A 20,327-nucleotide genomic window follows, 5' to 3' on the forward strand; every position below is an offset into this window, starting at 1 on the left:
CAGAGACGTTCACTTATTGTTATACTTATTAGAAATATTTTGGAATATTTTTTTGATTGGAAGAAGCATGCAGCACTTTATTTGAGCACTTATATAATTTATTTGTGTATTTATTAATAACCAGATTGAAGTTTTACATGGCACATTGATACATTTTATTTTATGTGAAAATTGGAACATATTCGGTACTTATCTTTTTATATATATGTTGCTTTAGATCAACCTTACGCACTTGCACTTGGATCACCTATCTTTTTACAAATATTTATGCACACACGGATCATATTAAGCACCTTTTTGAGATTTTTGCACAATACCCACTTTATTAGAGATTTAATAAGAACTAACCCCTGAAGCGCACCACTACCCCCATATCAATATACTTAAACTGTTCAGTATCAGTACCAGTGGAGCTGCAGCAGGGAGTCTCTAATCACCTCAGACAGCGCAGGGATCACAAACACCCTTATGTAAGGGGATGTTAACTGTCAGAGTGGTAAGGATGTGGAATTCTCTTCCACAAGCAGTGGTATCAGCAGGGAGCATCGATAGTTTCAAAAAACTATTAGATGGGCACCTTAAGAAGAACATACAGGGGTATACAATGTACGGTTAGCAGCAAACACACACACACACGGGATGAACTGGATGGCCTGGTGTCTTTTTTTCTACCTCACTATGTGACAATGGGGCTCCTGTTTGGCCATCATATTACAATAGGCCCAGCGGGAAGCAGTTAATAATAAATGTTAAAAAGGAAGCAACTTTTTTAACCCTTTTTATAGAATTATGACTTCTGTTTTTTTTTCTGCACAGATGGATTGATGAACCATTTTCTTTGGCCATGCTTGTCTTGTTACAACAATACAACAAAGTTACATGAGAAGCAAGCCATATGGATGTTATAAGTGACTGAAAGTCTTTATTGCAGTTCACTGGAAGATTCACACAGGACACAAAACCTATCCGTGTTCTAAATGTCATGAATGTTTTGAATGCTCTTCAGCATTGATCCAACCTCAGAGGACAACAAACGAGAAGTAATTTTAGTGCTCTGGAAGTGACAATGTCTTTACTGTAAAGTCCAACCCATGTATATATGAGAAGTCATTTCAGAAGATATTTCTTGTTTGGAATGTGATAAAGGTTTTACAATGGAGGCAAAAGGTATAACACACAAGAAGATTCACACTGGAGAGAAGTCATATCAATGTTCTGAATGTGATAAAGCTTTTACACGGAAGTCACATCTTATCAGACACCACAGGATTCACACTGGAGAGAAGTCATATCAGTGTTCTGAATGTGGCAAAGCTTTTACACGGAAGTCATATCTTATCAGTCACCACAGGATTCACACTGGAGAGAAGTCATATCAGTGTTCTGAATGTGGCAAAGCTTTTACACTGAAGTCATATCTTATCAGACACCACAGGATTCACACTGGAGAGAAGTCATATCAGTGTTCTGAATGTGGCAAAGCTTTTATACAGAGGTCAGAGCTTATCGTACACCAGAGGGTTCACACTGGAGAGAAGCCATATCAATGTTCTGAATGTGGCAAAGCTTTTATAACCAATAAAAAGCTTATCACACACCAGAGGTTTCACACTGGAGAGAAGCCATATCAGTGTTCTGAATGTGGCAAAGCTTTTATAACCAAGAAAGAGCTCATCATACACCAGAGGATTCACACTGGAGAGAAGCCATATCAGTGTTCTGAATGTGGCAAAGCTTTTATAACCAAGAAAGAGCTTATCACACACCAGAGGTTTCACACTGGAGAGAAGCCATATCAGTGTTCTGAATGTGGCAAAGCTTTTATAACCAAGAAAGAGCTCATCATACACCAGAGGATTCACACTGGAGAGAAGCCATATCAGTGTTCTGAATGTGGCAAAGCTTTTACACAGAAGTCACATCTTATCAGACACCAGATGATTCACACTGGAGAGAAGTCATATCAGTGTTCTGAATGTGGCAAAGCTTTTACACTGAAGTCATATCTTATCAGTCACCACAGGATTCACACTGGAGAGAAGTCATATCAGTGTTCTGAATGTGGCAAAGCTTTTACAGTGAAGTCAAACCTTATCAGACACCAGAGGATTCACACTGGAAGGAAGCCATTTTAATGCTTTGAATGTGAGAAATATTATACAGTAAATGCTGTGCTAAGTATCACCAGAGGATTCATAAGCTTCAGCTGCAGAGGGGAAACTCTGAAAGAAGGAGGAATAATAAAGGATTTGCGGGTGTCCCACTCGTTTCACAGCCCCAATGTCATCCCACAAGCTAGAGAAGATGTGAAAAGATAAAATGTGACTTTAGAAAAAAAATAAACTAAAATCTGTGAGCAAACTGGAATGTAATGATTGGATACACTAACTGTAGTGCTTATGTCCATCAGACACACACCTAGAAGGCCTGTAAATATTATAACTTTATTTTATTTTTTTCAGATAAGTATCAGTGACTGAACTCTTTTCCTCACAATTCTCATCTTTTTATTTTTTTTATGGAGCTTTGACTGAACATGTAATGCATTTTCATCATTCACTAACTGAGCTGTGTTCCCAAGTGTTTTCTTCCTTGCCTGAGCGAATACATGACCAACACTGCCTCGGTATCCGAGACTAGGATGGGATCCAATGGGATCTTGCCAAGCCTCTTAAGCCTCAGTGGGAGAGTCCCTTCCAGGTTCTTCTGACTGTTGATACACCATATGCCAGGCTTTGGGGCTCCAGCTATGCTCACCTTATCCAAACTTCCTCTCCCATGATCAATGCCTCCTTTCCATGTTTTATCTCCTCTCCTGGATGACAGCTTTGCAGGCAGGTCTGTGGTTGGGACACCAGCCAGGGAGAAGTCTCTGTTCAGTAAGAAAGTAACTTTCTAAGCTGCTGTAGGCCTTCAACACTGACTTTCTGCTGTTTATGGGATGCATTTAACAGAACCATTTAATTTCAGCTGGCTACTTTGTGTTGCATTTGGTTCTACTGAAAGTCTCAGGGATTCCATCTGGTGAAGAAAGAATGTCCTTGATATCATCTTCCTCTGTCCAGCTATTATTCATCTCCATAGACTATTCACACAGCACAACTGCAAGAGCTCTGAGCTTACCAAGTGTGAAGTGTGTGGTCACATTCTTACCACTTTTGAGGACTGACATTCCTCCAGTTGGGGTTCAACTGTGACCTTTTTTGCTGCCTGACCCCTTTTTGCAGTTTTTGCACACGTTTAAAAATCATTTTAGCCTTGACAGTTATGTAAAACCCCCAAACATTATATATTTTTTGAAAACAGACTCCCTAGAGAATAAAATAGTGGTAGTTCAAATTTATGTCACCCGATATTACCTTAAAGGTATAGGAAACACAAAATTTAACCTAACGTGAACATTAGGGTGAACATATGCAATAAATCACCCAAATTTTGGTAAAATATAAAAGAGGTTGCGCTGAGTATATGGATACCAAATTTGCCAAACCGTAAATTTGTGTGTGCCTGTGAAATGGCAACAAACTTCAGTCCCCTATATTTTCTATAGGCAATGCTTAAAAAGCCCCCTACATGTATCAGTTCAGTGTTATGGAGGAGGTCTGGTGCTAGAATTATTGCTTTCACTCCTGTGTGTGTGGCAACATGTGTATTGCAATCAACATTTTCACTTGTAGGTGCCCCCGACGCATGCGCTTACGTTTCTATGAGCATATATATGGAGGTGGAGGGCCTCAAAATTTCTTTGGGGGAAATTTTATGTGCTTGGGTGTAACCAATTTCTTTGTAAAAAAATAAAAATATTTGTAATTTTTGTTTTACTTCTCTTTCATGACATAGGGGACAATGTGATGTATTTTAGGTGACAGTTTTTTTAACCACTTCTTGACTGGAAGGTTTTCCCCCTAATGACCAGGCCATATTTTGTGATTCGGCGCAGCATTACTTTAATGGACAATTGCACAGCCGTGCGATGCTGTACTGAAATAAAATTGATGTCCTTTTTTTCCCCACAAACAGAGCTTTCTTTTGGTGGTATTTGATCACCCGTGTGATTTTTATTTTTCGCGCTATAAACAAAAAAATGAGTGACAATTCTGAAAAACAGAAAACAAATTTTTCACTTTCTGCTATTCTCAAAAAAAATTTAAATATCAAATTTTTTAACATTTTAGGCCAATTTGTTTTCTGCTACATATTTTTAGTAAAAAAAAAAAATCACAATAAGCGGATTTTGATTGGTTTGCGCAAAAGTCATTGCGTTTACTAACTACGGGAAAGATTTAAGCCATTTTTATTGTTTTTTTTTTTTTACTAGTAATGGCGGCGATTTTTAGCTGGACTGCGACATTGCGGCGGACAGATCGGACCCCAAACTGACATTTTTGACACGTTTGGGGGGGAGCAGTGACATTACTACAGTAATCACTGCTAAAAATATGCACTGTCACTGTAATAATGACACTGGCAGGGAAGGAGTTAACATTGTGGGTGATCAAGGGGTTAAATGTGAGCCTAGGGGTGTGATTCTAACTGTGGGGGGGGGGGCGTGGTTTGTGAAATAATCTTAGAGACCTGTGTTCCTATATAGAAGGATTACAGGGGCTCTGTGATCATTCCAGGGAGAAGAATGGTCAGCTGTGTTTACAACATCCGACCGTTCTTATCTCTCAGTGTGGATCGGAGCTGCCTGCCCCGTGCATTGGCTACCCCGTTGCTGAGTGGGGCAGGAACGTTCCGGCGGCAGCGTGTGCGCTCGCCCCCTAGCTGCAGGTGCGCAACCGATGTAGGTCTACGTCGGTTTGTGCAGGAGAGCCACACTGCCGCAGTAAAAAGGTGGCGGGTGGTCGGCAACAGGTTAATGAGACCTGCAGGGTCTAAAAGATCAGTCATTAGCAAACAAGTTTTTATACCTTTTTTATCACCTTTTAATATTTTTATTACTTGTTGATCCTCCCAGTTGATCTATTTTATTCTACTTCCTATTGAAGGTTAAGCAGTTTGGCAAAAAATGGCAGTTGGAGGGGTTGCTTACTGTCAGTTTGAATTTATTTGGAGGTTTAACCCTTAGAAAAAAACCCTGTTGCTGTAACTGCTTTAGAAGCGTTAGCTGAAGTTGGGCTTTTTTTGTTGTCTTCCTTATACAGTACAAAGTTAGTCAGGTTGAAAAAAGACATCTGGCTCAACCATTTAAAAAAAAAACAGTAAAGAAAACCCAACCATACAATCCCATATACACAATCCTATACACACAGATGATCCAGAGGAAGGCGAAAAACCCCAGCAAAGCATGATCCAATTTATATTCTTACCCCCCAAGTGCATAACTTTACATTTATCAACATTAAACCTCATTTACCCCATAATTGACCAATGAAACAGTGCATTGAGGTCAGCTTGTAAGTTGGAGACATCCTGTAGGGAAGTTATTCCACTGCAAAGCTTGGTGTCATCTGCAAAGACTGCAATGGTACTTTTAATCCCAGACCAGATATCATTAATAAAGATATTAAAAAGTAAGGGTCCCAACACTGAACCTTGGGGTACACCACTGATAACCTTACACCATTCAGAGTAAGAATCATTGACCACTACTCTCAGAATTCTATCTTTTAGCCAATTTTCCTGTCCATTAGCAAACCGATCATTCCAAGCCTGTAGACTTTACCTTACACATTAACTTATAATCTATCTAAGACTTCCCTGTACAGGGTGACAACACTGCTGTGTAATGTTACTGCAGAATGATGGGGGTTGTCACCCTGTTACAGAAGGTGGGAAAATAATAGATCTACAGACAGGATAACAGGTGATAAAACGATGTTGCAGAGGGAACTCTGGGAATGATAATGACAGATTGCATTACACATTAAGTTAGCAGACTTCCTGCTGTTGGTCTTATGTATGAATTGTGTTCTGATATTTACTGTCCTGCTGTAAAAGGTGTAAATGATTGCCCACATCTTTCCTGTAGTAGCCGGGACTACAAACTCTTCTTAGGAATATTGGGATGTGTACCTACCCAAGGGGGTCACCTTTATGGTTTTAGGAGAAACATTTCACATGGGTTCTTAAATTCCATTAATGACACCGACAAGGGAAGTCTCACTTACCTCACTAACAATAGGAGAGCCAATCACAGGCCAGTAACATTTCATGGTTTCTCAATGTAATTGCAGAATAATTAATCCCCATTGGTCCAATGGATTCCTAGTCCTTCCAGATAAAATATACTTCTTGTGTGGATGGAGCACCCTAAAATGTCATCCCTTCAATTCCACCCATAGCTGTACTTTAGGTTATGTTGCCCCTCCCATATCTGTAAGGGAAAGCCTCAATTTCTCCCAATACTCCCCTGGCCTTCCAGTGAGAAGAAACATTTTCTCTGGAGTGGAAATGTTTTATGCAGTGATCCCTTCATAGACGGGATGGGGAATCTAAGTAATCTAAGATAATTAGGATGAACCCGTGTACTGGAGTCATGGATCAGATAACCAATGAGACCATTGATGTTATAGCAGAGCTGACAGCAGAAGTGTCTCCATCACCTAAGGTGGTGTCACAGAACTGCATGGCTGCTGACTATCTCTGGGAAGCTCAAGGTGGAGTCTACAATCTGGTGTCACATAGAGAGTGTTGTACATTTATTTTATATCATGAGGATCTCAGAAGGAGATATCTACACAAGGTAAAGGAGTTCCAACAGGCACCTGGATGGGAGGAAGTGGGATCCATTGTCTTGGATCGGTTTAGTTGGAACTTGGTTGAGTAATATGGTGGGTTTGCTTCTTAAGACATTAGTTGTTACTATAGTTTTGATTATAATTTTATAGATTGCTATTTTTGTTTCTTTCACTGCCTTAATTGCTTTTTTAATGTTCATGGATAAATTCACATTTTTACGCCAAAGGATTGTTTAAAACCCCGAAACATTATTTTTTTTTGCTTCTGAAAGCAGAGACCCTGGAGAATAAAATGGTGGTAGTTGCCATTTTTCCTCGTCACATGATATTAGCGCAACTGTTTTTTAAATGCATATTTTCTGTAAAAAACTAAAACAGTAACGTTCCTTTTAGTGCACACAAACACAATTTATTACCCAATTTCTTTAGTGAAATATAAAATATGAGGTTTGTGTCTTGTATATAGATACCAAACATGTCAAACTCTAAAAATTGGATGGACTTTTGAAATGGTGACAAACTTCAGTACCAAAAATGTCCCATAGGTGACGCTCTAAAATCCTTTACAGGTCATCAGTATAAAAAGTTATCCATGAATGATGTCCCTAGAGTTATTCCTCTCACTCTGGTGTGTGCAGCGATATGTAAGATGTGTCGTGTGATTGTTGTTTTCCTACATAACCGCACCCAACACTGGCATTTTGTCTATGTACACAGGAACTGGGGGGTTACATTTTTTGTGTTTTTTTTTACAGTGTGATACTTTAAGGTTGTTTCATAGTTACATAGTAGGTGAGGTTGAATAAAGACAATAGTCCATCCAGTTCAACCTGTGTAGGTGTGTGTGTCTGTAATCATCTCGCATACCCCTGAATGTTCTGATTCTTGAGATGTACGTCTAGTAGTCTTTTGGAAGCCACCATACTACCTGCAGAAACCACCTCTTGTGGCAGAGAATTCCACAATCTTGTAGCCCTAACAGTAAAGAACCCCCCACGTTGCCTGAGGTTAAAACGCTTCTCCTCTAATCGCATTGTATGCCCTCGAGTCCTCATGCAATCCTTGCGACTGAATAGCTTTTTTTCTAAGCCTAGATCCCCATTGAGATATTTAAAAATTGCTATCATGTCCCCCCTCAGGCGTCTCTTCTCCAGGGAGAATAAATCAAGCGATTGCAGACGCTCCTCATAATCAAGGTCCTCCAATCCCCTAATTAGTTTAGTTGCCCTTCTCTGGACTCTCTCCAGCTCCAACACATCCCTTCTGAGGACTGGTGACCAGAACTGGACAGAATACTCCAGATGCGGTCGGACCAGAGTTTTATAAAGTGGAAGGATTATAGTCTTATCTCTGGAATACATCCCTTTCTTTATGCATGCTAATATTCTGCTGGCTTTGGTAGCTGCCGCTTGATATTGCATGCTATTGCTTAGTCTATCCTCTACCAAGACTCCCAGATCTTTCTCCATTTTTGATTCCCCCAAGGGTTCCCCTCCTAACGTGTATTGTGCTTTTATGTTTCTAGTCCCCAAGTGCAAAACCTTACATTTCTCCACGTTAAACCTCATTTGCCATGTCGTTGCCCACTCCGTTATTTTGTCCAAGTCATTCTGTAGGATATCTGCTTCATGCTGTGCTGTTATTGCCCTGCCCAATTTTGTGTCATCTGCAAAAACTGATATTGAACTACTGATCCCGTCCTCAATGCTGTTTATGAATAAATTGAACAAGGTTGGTCCCAGGACTGAGCCTTGGGGGACCCCGCTTACCACCCCAGACCAGTCTGAGTATGCGCTGTTTATTACCACTCTTTGGACACGCCCTTTAAGCCAGTTCCGTATCCAAGAGCAAACCCTGCTGTCGATACCTGGATCTGACTTCAAGGACCATTTATATTTCAACTTTTCCCTCAACTTTATTTCTATTACAAAGGGGGTTGATAGCCCCTCATGTGATAGCATATTGCTGGTCACAGGTCCTCTTTAAAGAGACGTTAGACCCCTAATGTCACCTCTGTACCCCAAAAAAGATGATCAAGCACAGATTGGAGTGAAAGGGTTACACTAATGTACATCTGCCAGATCTGTATCTGAGGAGACCATAAAAGCAGCATTAGAAAGAAATGTGAGCATGGCTTAAGTCAGGCGATGGTCCTGGTGGTCATGGTCTTGTTCTCCTTCAGGTCCTCTAACCTTGTAGATGGTGACATGGACTTGTTGTGTGGGAATGAGTAGGAGGGGCTTGGGGTTATCTTCTACCCAATGAGCTTGTTATGGATAAAAGATGAAAGTGTCTTCTGGGAATTTACAGGGATTTGGATGTTTAGAGGGTTACATAAGTGGGCGGGGCTGGTAATAATGAGGGGTGTGTCATATGGTAATCAGTTTCTTAGCATAGATGATATAAATGGTATAAATATATCCTTGAAATGTAAACAATCTATCTCTTTTCTTCTGTTGGTAAAGTGTCACATATATATGATTAATAAAGTTGGATGATATTTTCACCGCACAATACTGTGGTCTGGGTTCTTCTACAACACATCCACCCAAAAATGTAATCTTTCAGTTATAGGAGTCTGGTGGAATGGGTGACAAGCTGATTGTATCTCTTAGGTCCCTTGTACATGGGGGGTCCAGCCCCTGTGTGTGTAATTCTGGCGGTATAATACACCTGGTAGGCACAGGTACAGCGTCCACCCCCGCTGCCTGCAGCCTGTCAAAGTCTACACTACAGCTGGACTGGGCTAAATGCTGCACCACGTTTACCTCGTGTTTAGGGCACTCTGCGTTCGGGGAGAAATGCCGTCATCCTGATCAGACAAAGCATAAAGCAGATGTAGGCAGGTGCAGTCTTCTTCTTCCACTGTAGGTGGCGCCCAACCAGAGTGGGATCACAGCCTGGAGAGGAAGTCAGGGGAAACGTGGTCTCTCTGTGGCTTCCTGGACTCAGTGTGTAATAAAGGGTCCACTTGAGTCCTGGAGCCATTTTTTATATGTTTTTTTTATTTTAGGGCCTGAAGATTACATAAAACCCCCAATATATTATATATCTATTGACAGCAGACACCCTAGAGAATAAAATGTTGGTAGTTCTAATTTATTTATGTTACATGATATTAGAGCAATGCTTTATAAAAGGCAAAATTTCAGTAATAAATACACTAAAGTTATTTTTTGGCACATAAATGCAATTTAACCATTTAGGCTTCGGAAGGTTTTCCCCTCTTCATGACCAGGGCATTTTTTACTATTCTGCACTGCACTACTTTAACTGCCAATTGCACGGTCATGCAGCACTGTACCCAAATTAAGTTTATATAATTTTTTTCACAAAAACAAAGATTTTATTTGGTGATATTTGCTAACTACTGGGGTTTCTATTTTTTTATTATATAAATGATACATTTGGAAAAAAAAAAAGAAAACATTTTATACTTTCTATTATGAAAAAATAAAATATCCAATAAAATCTAATTTTTTCATAAATTTAAGAAATATATATATTTTTTTTTTTACCAAAGACATGTAGCAGAATACAATACAGTCTACAAACTATGGGATATATACTGGAATTTACACAGCTTTTACTTTCTGACTGCCTATCACATTTCTTGAAATACTAAAATGCCACGGCAGTACATAAACCCCCAAAATTACCCCTTTTTGGAATGTAGACGCCCCAGAGATATTTGCTGAGAGGCATGGTGAGTGCATGGAAGATTTTATTTATCGCAAAAAGGTTTTTGAATATGACAAAAATATATTTTTCTTTTTTGTACACAAAGTTGTCACTTTAATGAGATATTTCTCACACAAGCCATGGATATATGTGACATTACACCCCAAAACACATTCTGCTACTTCTCCTGAGTATGGGGATCCCACATGTGGGAGAGGTTTTGTCAGTCTAGCCACATACAGGTCCCCAAAATCCAATGACCACCTTCAGGCTTTCAAAGGGCGTATTTCTCTTCCTCACTACCTATCACAGTTTCGGAGGTCTTGAAATGCCAGGATAGAACAAACACCCCCCAAATCACCCCTTTTTGGAAAGTAGACACCCCAAAGTATTGGATAAGAGGCATGGGGAGTATTTTAAAGATCTCATTTTTGTCACAAGGTTTTGAAAAATGAAAAAATAAAATAAAAAGTCCATACGGCGGCCTGCCTGTGTGATATAGCGGCAGCAGCTGCTGCTCTCCCTGTCAGGCTTCACCAGTCCAGCACTGTGCAGAGGGATCATCCCATCCAAAGAGGGATCTCCATCCAGGTGGATGATAAACACTGACATGTGGTTTGGATGAGTCTTTAAGTATCTGATTTTGTGAGTACATAAACGCATGTACATGGGAGTAAACACAACGCAATGTGACTCTGGGGACAAAACACAAGTTTGTCTCCTTTGATCCCCTGTCCTTCCCAATGCTAAAAAATGCACTGGGAACGCATGTAAACGCACATGTGGAAATTCATGAGAAACGTGCAGTTCCTGGTGTGACCGGACCCTTACAGGGAAAACTTTTATTTGGGGGTGACTTGGCAAAGTTCCACCTGAGAAAATCCCACAGCAATGGCAAACAAGTAACAAATAAAATATTTCACCTATAAAAGGAAAATCTTTCCCATTCACCATATATTTTTATGGTCACACGCAGGAAAAATAGGATATTATCCGCCCTCAGGTATTGAATCACTCAGGGAACCCCATGTCGGGGAGTTTTCTTTTTCCTTGTTCTCAGTTTGTTTCTAACTTTTCATTAACCCCAATAACCAGTACAGTCCTAATGTACACAGGAGTTAAATTACATCTCCCTTTTTACCTTTCTACACCTATGGTTTATGGTTTTAGTTCTACACTACTTTCAGAAAATTACAGGGTACAACACTGCCACCTACTGGATGGAACAGGATCCAACAATGAAGATCTCAATATATCACTTTTCTCTTCGAAACATCTACTAATGCTAGTCTCCATCAAAAAACCTTACCAATCTAATGGGTCTTAAATTTTTGTCAATTAATGCAAGAGGTCTCAACAGCCCGTATAAACGTAAAGCTCTATGGAATGACATTTTAAAACATGACAGTGACATTGTCTGCATACAAGAATCTCACTTTGCAACAAACAAAGCACCAAAATTCTCTCATCACAAGTTTCCGCATATCTTTGTCTCCAACAACACCAAGAAAAAGAAAGGAGTTATCTTAGCAATAAAAGACTCTGTGTCCTTTCAACCTCTGGAAATTAAAACTGACTCTCAAGGAAGATTCATCATACTAGTAGGAACTATTGAAAACACAGAATATACCATAGTTAATATCTATGCCCCCAACAAAAACCCTCATCAGTTCATACAGAAAGTAATATCGAAGGCACGGAAAATACAAAAGGGACACCTTATTATATGTGGAGATCTTAATGCACCATTGGACCCCCTTATGGACACCTCCAAGCAAGGACACACTAAAAGAATTGGCCTAAACAGTATTTTTCTAATGAGGATATGTATGATCCCTGGAGGTGCCTTCATTCCACCGAAAGGGATTACACATATTACTCCCATGTTCACAAATCTTATTCCAGAATAGACTATTTTATTACAGACAAATTATTATTGCAGAATATAATCAATGCTCAGATACACAATATCTCTTGGTCTGATCATGCCCCTATAACAATGGAAATCAAAATAGGACAACCCTGTACCAATAACAGAGTATGGAGAAACAACACTTATATCCTTTCCCAAGAAAAACATTTGTCCATGCTAAAAGAAAAACTTAAAGAATTCTTTGTAATTAACGATAATGACTCGGTGGAAAACACCACATTATGGTGTTCTCATAAAGCCTATATTAGAGGTCTACTAATCCAAGTAGCCGCTAGGGAAAAAAAAAAGAAAAACGACACAATAAATAAAATATTAAAGGATATCTCGGTACTAGAAGAAAAACACAAAAATACCCCTAATGATATAAAACTAGAACAACAACTCAATAACCTCAGAACAGATTTAAGAATAATTTTGATAGAAGATCATGATAAATACTTAAAAAGACTGAAATTAAACTACTACTCCCAAGGTAACAAAGCTAGCAAACTATTGGCTAACCAACTACGCCAACGACAAATTAAAAATAAAATTAGCAAAATAGTTCATCCCAAATCAGGTAAAGTAAGTTATAACCCCCAGGAAATAGCTGATACCTTCTCAGAGTATTATGAATCCCTGTATAATCTTAAAGAGGACCTACACACCCATCAACCCACATCTGAAATGATATCTGACTTCCTAAAAACAATAAACCTACCTGAAATATACCCCAAGGATCTGGAATCACTCAATGCCCCAATATCAGAGTCAGAAACCCTCACAGTTATTAAATCATTACCCAAACATAAAACCCCCGGGATTGATGGATTGTCTGGAGAATATTATCAAGCCTTCAGCAACATCTTATCTCCATACCTGACCAAATTATTTAACCAAGTAGCCAAATCTGGAAAATACCCCAAAGAGATGTTAGAAGCACTAATAATTACCCTTCCCAAACCAGGAAAAGACCCAACCTCACCCATAAATTATAGACCTATATCATTACTCAATGCGGACATAAAAATCTATGCAAAAATATTAGCGAACCGACTAAATAATATAACATCATATCTTATTAGTCCAGACCAAGTAGGTTTCGTTAAAGGAAGACAAGCCCCTGATGGTACTAGACGAATGATAAATCTAATTAATCATATAGAAAATAGTCAAACTCCCGCGATTCTCTTAGCATTAGATGCAGAGAAAGCTTTTGATAGAATGCATTGGAAGTTTATTTCTAAAACTCTAGAACAATTTGGAATCAAGGGATTTATACACTCGGCCATCATGACTTTATACTCACAACCCTCAGCTAAAGTGTTCTCCTCAGGTTTAATATCCAAAAGCTTTAATTTGACCAATGGAACCAGACAAGGTTGTCCACTATCCCCAATAATATTCTCATTAGCAATAGAGCCTTTAGCGGACTATATACGCAATAACCCCGATATTAATGGCATTAAAATAGGGCAATATGAACATAAACTGGGGCTATTCGCAGACAATATTATTCTAACAATGACAAACCCTGACACATCTTTACCCACGGTTCAAAAAATACTAGATCAATATAGTAAAGTCTCCTACTACAAAGTCAATCAAAACAAATGCTATGTCCTACCTATGAATATTGAGAAAGATCACATTAAAAACCTGCGTGAGAAATATGGCTACAATTGGGATGATGTATCTATATCATATCTAGGTATACAATTGACGTACCCAACCTCCAAATTATACCAAGTTAATTTTCCCAAACTCCTAGAACAAACTAACAAAGACCTACAACATATCCAAAACGTTCAATTATCATGGGTTGGTAAAATAGCAGCCTTTAAAATGCAAATACTACCTAAAATCTTATACTATTTCCGGTCCCTCCCCATCCTGATACCCCCCAAATTTTTCACGCAGATGAATATTAAATTAAAATATTTTATATGGAATAACAAATTGAAAGCGTGTTTGTAGCAAAAATTGTAAACAAAGAGTACCACATCCCTAATTCATATGTAAAACACTGGGAAAAATATCCCAGTAAAGAAATCCACAGCCGAAACCTGAGGTGTACAGGTAAGTGCTGGGGTTGAAAAAAAGGAAAAAAGAAGCAGAGGAAGAAGAAAGGGAAAGCAGGGATAAGCAGAATGGAAGGGGAGGACCAGGAGGGACAGGGGAGAGTGGGAAAAAAGAGAAGGAAGACAAGGAAGGGGGGAAAAAAAGGGGAAAAATGGAGGGAGAAAGGAGAAAACACAGAGCAAGAAAAAGAAAGGCAAAGAAAAAAGGAAGGAAGAAGCAAAAGCAAAGTGACCCTGGGGTCAAGAAGTAGATATGAGGGCTAGTGGGACTTTAAAGGTACCAGGTATTCAAATTGATAAAGACATGGTTAAAAACATCAAATATTTATTGACATAGCATGTTTAAAAAAACAAAAAACCGACAATACAACATTGATACATATAATTCTGACATATACAGAAATGGATATGTAAGACACAAGGCAAGAAATGAATGATGGTAGTCAAAGGGTCCAATGCTGAACATCAAACCATTCCCGACATGTTTCGCGGGCAACAGTGCACCGCTTCTTCAGGGGAATAAAAATACATAACTGTGCAATGCCTTTTAGTATCCTGTATAATACAGCAACAGCAAAATAAATTTGTTATTGGTTCAAATACATATATAAGTATATATAACATCAAATATAAGATGCGTGCAAATGTGAGGTATCGAGGTACATCCGAGACCACCACCACATAGGAACCCACCACCAAACCAACCTTATTTATATGGAATAAGAAAAAACCCAGAGTAGCATTCTCAATATTAACTACTGCCAAAGCCTTAGGAGGAATGGGATTGCCAGATATAAAAAATTACTACTATGCATCATTATTAGACCAAATGAAATTCTGGTTCTCCTATCATGAGGACAAACTATGGACAAACATTGAAAAAGAGATCACTAAAGGACACAATCTATTTGCCCTTTTTATGGCCAAAATTATAATACCCAAAAAAATAGTCATACCCAACTTTCTTTCTATCAAATCAACACTATTAGCATGGAAGCATATCCTATCCAAAACTAAAACTGGAAACATATACTCGAAAGTAGCATTACCTACAAGACTAATAGACTACTATAAAATAAGATTATCGGCCGAAGAGTGGATAAATCAAGGTTACCATTATTATAATAACCTTCCGTTGCATCTCAGGAGTGTTGTGGAGGATAAACTAAGGAAATGCGCCCGACTAAAAGATCTGAAACTCGATGATAATATTGATATTCCCACAGAAATATGGCAATTTTTTATAGGCCAAAACTCACCAAAAAAGAAAGGAATAAAACTATTCTTTAATCTACTTTCCTTTTCCAGTAATAAAAATCCTAATATGACTAAATTGGGAAAAGGATCTCTCACAAAATTTTACGTGGGAACAATGGGAAAAAACATTATTGATTAATAATAAAGCATCCTCATGCATTGAGCATTGGGATAATTCACAAAAAATTCTAAACAGATGGTACCTGACACCATATAGATTATCGAAAATATTTCCTTCTGCCTCCCCGATATGCTGGAGATGTAATGAAGTAACAGGAAATCTTCACCACACTCTCTGGGCCTGCAAGAATTTAATAAGTTTCTGGAAATCTATTTCCTCACTTATAGCCGAAATAACCGGCAACCTGACAGAACTGACACCTGCGATGGCACTATTGGGAATAGACCTAGATTTATACCCAATATGTTATAGAACTATAGTAGCACACATTCTAATAGCTGCAAGACTTACTATTGCTAGTATGTGGAAATCTACCGAATCTCCCAACCAGTCCAATGTAATCACCAGACTGAATATACAAGCACAGTACGAACTGCTTTTATCATACAAAAATTCATCTACTAATAAATGTAAAAAGAAATGGCAAATTTGGTTAAACAACCCAAGAGCTTCTCTAAAGAAATGTGATATCTAAATCTCCATTATAGTTCAGATCAATTGGTTCCAATGTCCCATCCCTAATAAACCTCAGTACACGGCAACCAATCCGCTTACAGATAGTTCCCATTAAGGGTAGGCGGTTTGGGTATGCTGTGTTTTATTTAATCATTTTTTTCTTTTTTATATATATATATATCCTTTAATAGTTTTTTCTCATCTAACTGTTACCTGGTACTCCTGTAATTCTCATAATTTTCTTCATTTTCTTAACTGTTGTTCCATGTACCAAGCAATGAGTCAGAAGTAACAAATAATTGTAAATGTTATTGTTGAAATTGTTAACTTAAAATTCCAATAAAAATTATTTAAAAAAAAAAAAAAAAAATACACCAATGGAATATTTGTATTTAGGACAACTCCTGGTGAATGTTGTTGCATGCTAAATTGTTGCAACAGACAAGAGTCCATCTTTTTGATATTGTATTTTGTCATTAAACATTTTTCTTTTTTTTTTTTATATAAATTTTTATTGGAATTTTAATTTAACAATTTCTTTTTTTTTTAAGTAATTTTTATTGGAATTTTAAGTTAACAATTTCAACAATAACATTTACAATTATTTGTTACTTCTGACTCATTGCTTGGTACATGGAACAACAGTTAAGAAAATGAAGAAAATTACGAGAATTACAGGAGTACCAGGTAACAGTTAGATGAGATAAACAATTAAAATATATATATAAAAAACTGATTAAATAAATTTCCCTTTTTCTGATGTCGATATGGGATTCCATTACTGGCAGAAGGAAATAGGAAGTCATGTGGTGTTCCACTTCCGGGTCCCGCATGAGTATGGACCGGAAGTACTTCATAGTAAAGTTTTTTTTTTTTATTAAAGCTTTTCAAATACATCAATAGAACATTTATAATAAAACAACTCCTAGTAAATATTACTACATGCCATATTGTTGCAACAGACAGTGTCCTTCCTTTGCATAGTTGCCAACATTTGAAAAAAATCCAGGGACACTTTGCAGCACAGCTATCAATTGCTTACCACACCCACTTCCCTGAAGCTCTGCCCACTCCGCATAATTAATCTCCGCCTACTTATCATCAGATTATAGGGTCTACTCAATAAAGAGAGGATTACAGGAAATTGAAAAGGGAATTTCAAACTTAAGGCCAAAGTAGCAGAGTTGGAATAATTCTCCCATTCAGCTGCACTACTTCTCCTCACAATTCCCTGCAATTCTAAAATGTGAAATGTGCTCAGGTGTGACCATAGAAAACATGTAATATGTAAATATAAAGTGCAAGGTGTAAATAAGTATGATTATACTATCTGGTATAATTCGGTTTTATCGTACTTATTTACACCTTGCACTTTATATTTACATATTACATTTTTTCTATGGTCACACCCAGGGCTGATGTTAGAAATCATGGGGCCCCCAACCCCCTGATCCTGCTCATTGATTACCTCCAATGCGATTCGCAAAAAAAAAAAACACAGAAAGAGATCGGAGGGTAGTTGGGTGTAAACAGACAGCTGAGTCCATTTACGCCCGACTGCCCATAGAGCAGAGTTGGCTCGATCCGTGGCCGCTCTGCATAAACTGAGTGGATACGGACCTGTCATCCATCCGCTCTGATCAGTGGGAACCAATGGACAGATCCCCACTGAGCTAAGTGGAGTCCCCCTTGTGTGATTGGGGCTAAGGACGCATTTCACTGTCCTTCAATGATCATCATGATCGTCACTTGTGTCAATCTGAGGAGGACTCATTTGGCATCTCCTGTATGTCAGTGGGATGAAGGAGGGGAACTTGGCTCTGTTGGAATGCATGAAACTAAGGGGCTCTAGGGGAACTCGAAGAGAGAAAGGGGGCTAAAAAGAATTTAAGGGCTAATTTGGATGGGAGGCCATCTATCGTGGTGTTTGACAAGCAGTAAGGGGGCAATAAGTAATTTACTCACCGCCTGTTTTAACTCTGAAAATGCAGACCCACAATGCCCCAGCCATGTTCATTGCACACACTTGCAGGGGAGTTGTGGTGTACACCATTCATGGTGACATGTCATTTAATTTTTGCCATCGAAGTGCACTAGTGCTACATCTCCTTTTTCAGGTGGGGTGGTCGGGGGTGGAAACATTTCAGCTCATCTGCCTGCTTGTACTGCCCCACATACCTGTGTTAATGAGCCCCTAAGGTCTTCTTTACAGGTATGGTCTCAGATCTGGACATTCCTCTCTAGGGGTCCTCAAACTGACTGTCTGCCTGATACCCTTTCCATCCCAGATGACTTTTTATCTCTTCCAACTGTTCAGCAGTTGTACTGAGCTGCTGAACAGTTGGAAGAGATAAAGTCATCTGGGATGGAAAGGGTGTCAGTGATGGGAATGGTCAGATCTGAGACAGGAGGCTGCAGGATGTGAGGGGAGAGCAAACAAACAGGAGAAAGTGAAGGGGGGAGAATCAGTGATTGTCTAATTTTACCGGGAAGATGTAGAGACTTGAAGTACACGGAGAGAGGGGGAGTAAAACTGGATGGGAAAGGTGCTGCTGTAGCAAGAGTCAGGAAACAGTGACAATACCATAGCAGATGTCCCTTCTGCCCCCAGTCTGGCCCTGCAGCCATGCACTATACCTGACATTTCTGTGTGCACTGCTGGCTGCTGAGTCTGTGTCAGAGGGAGATGGATGGACATGGACTGCTGGCTGCTGAGTCTGCGTCAGAGGGAGATGGATGGACATGGACTGCTGGCTGCTGAGTCTGCGTCAGAGGGAGATGGATGGACATGGACTGCTGGCTGCTGAGTCTGTGTCAGAGGGAGATGGATGGACATGGACTGCTGGCTGCTGAGTCTGTGTCAGAGGGAGATGGATGGACATGGACTGCTGGCTGCTGAGTCTGTGTCAGAGGGAGATGGATGGACATGGACTGCTGGCTGCTGAGTCTGTGTCAGAGGGAGATGGATGGACATGGACTGCTGGCTTCTGAGTCTGTGTCAGAGGGAGATGGATGGACATGGACTGCTGGCTGCTGAGTCTGTGTCAGAGGGAGATGGATGGACATGGACTGCTGGCTTCTGAGTCTGTGTCAGAGGGAGATGGATGGACATGGAGTGCTGGCTGCTGAGTCTGTGTCAGAGGGAGATGGATGGACATGGACTGCTGGCTGCTGAGTCTGCGTCAGAGGGAGATGGATGGACATGGACTGCTGAGTCTGTGTCAGAGGGAGATGGATGGACATGGACTGCTGGCTGCTGAGTCTGCGTCAGAGGGAGATGGATGGACATGGACTGCTGGCTGCTGAGTCTGTGTCAGAGGGAGATGGATGGACATGGACTGCTGGCTGCTGCGTCTGTGTCAGAGGGAGATGGATGGACATGGACTGCTGGCTGCTGAGTCTGTGTCAGAGGGAGATGGATGGACATGGACTGCTGGCTGCTGAGTCTGTGTCAGAGGGAGATGGATGGACATGGACTGCTGGCTGCTGAGTCTGTGTCAGAGGGAGATGGATGGACATGGACTGCTGGCTGCTGAGTCTGTGTCAGAGGGGGATGGATGGACATGGACTGCTGGCTGCTGAGTCTGTGTCAGAGGGAGATGGATGGACTGCTGGCTGCTGAGTCTGTGTCAGAGGGAGATGGATGGACATGGACTGCTGAGTCTGTGTCAGAGGGAGATGGATGGACATGGACTGCTGGCTGCTGAGTCTGTGTCAGAGGGAGATGGATGGACATGGACTGCTGGCTGCTGAGTCTGTGTCAGAGGGAGATGGATGGACATGGACTGCTGGCTGCTGAGTCTGTGTCAGAGGGAGATGGATGGACATGGACTGCTGGCTTCTGAGTCTGTGTCAGAGGGAGATGGATGGACATGGACTGCTGGCTGCTGAGTCTGTGTCAGAGGGAGATGGATGGACATGGACTGCTGGCTTCTGAGTCTGTGTCAGAGGGAGATGGATGGACATGGAGTGCTGGCTGCTGAGTCTGTGTCAGAGGGAGATGGATGGACATGGACTGCTGGCTGCTGAGTCTGCGTCAGAGGGAGATGGATGGACATGGACTGCTGAGTCTGTGT

General features: G+C 40.1%; 2 protein-coding genes across 2 annotated transcripts in view; one reads left to right on the forward strand and one right to left on the reverse strand.

Annotated features, from left to right (window-relative positions):
* LOC309546816 (uncharacterized protein) overlaps nt 1-18,580 on the forward strand; it is a gene marked incomplete at both ends in the record, with an annotated part of 172,119 nt that extends 153,539 nt beyond the window's left edge. The window contains 3 exons of the mRNA XM_082246501.1: nt 1,602-2,041; nt 12,693-13,371; nt 18,464-18,580. Of these exons, the coding sequence (XP_082102627.1) occupies nt 1,602-2,041; nt 12,693-13,371; nt 18,464-18,580 (1,236 nt within the window). The remainder of the gene's footprint in view (nt 1-1,601; nt 2,042-12,692; nt 13,372-18,463) is intronic.
* LOC309548369 (uncharacterized protein) overlaps nt 1-20,327 on the reverse strand; it is a gene marked incomplete at its 3' end in the record, with an annotated part of 923,844 nt that overhangs the window by 568,274 nt on the left and 335,243 nt on the right.

Source organism: Pelophylax lessonae (genome assembly GCF_965119305.1).
Source record: "Pelophylax lessonae genome assembly, chromosome: 2".
NCBI classification, from domain to species: domain Eukaryota; kingdom Metazoa; phylum Chordata; class Amphibia; order Anura; family Ranidae; genus Pelophylax; species Pelophylax lessonae.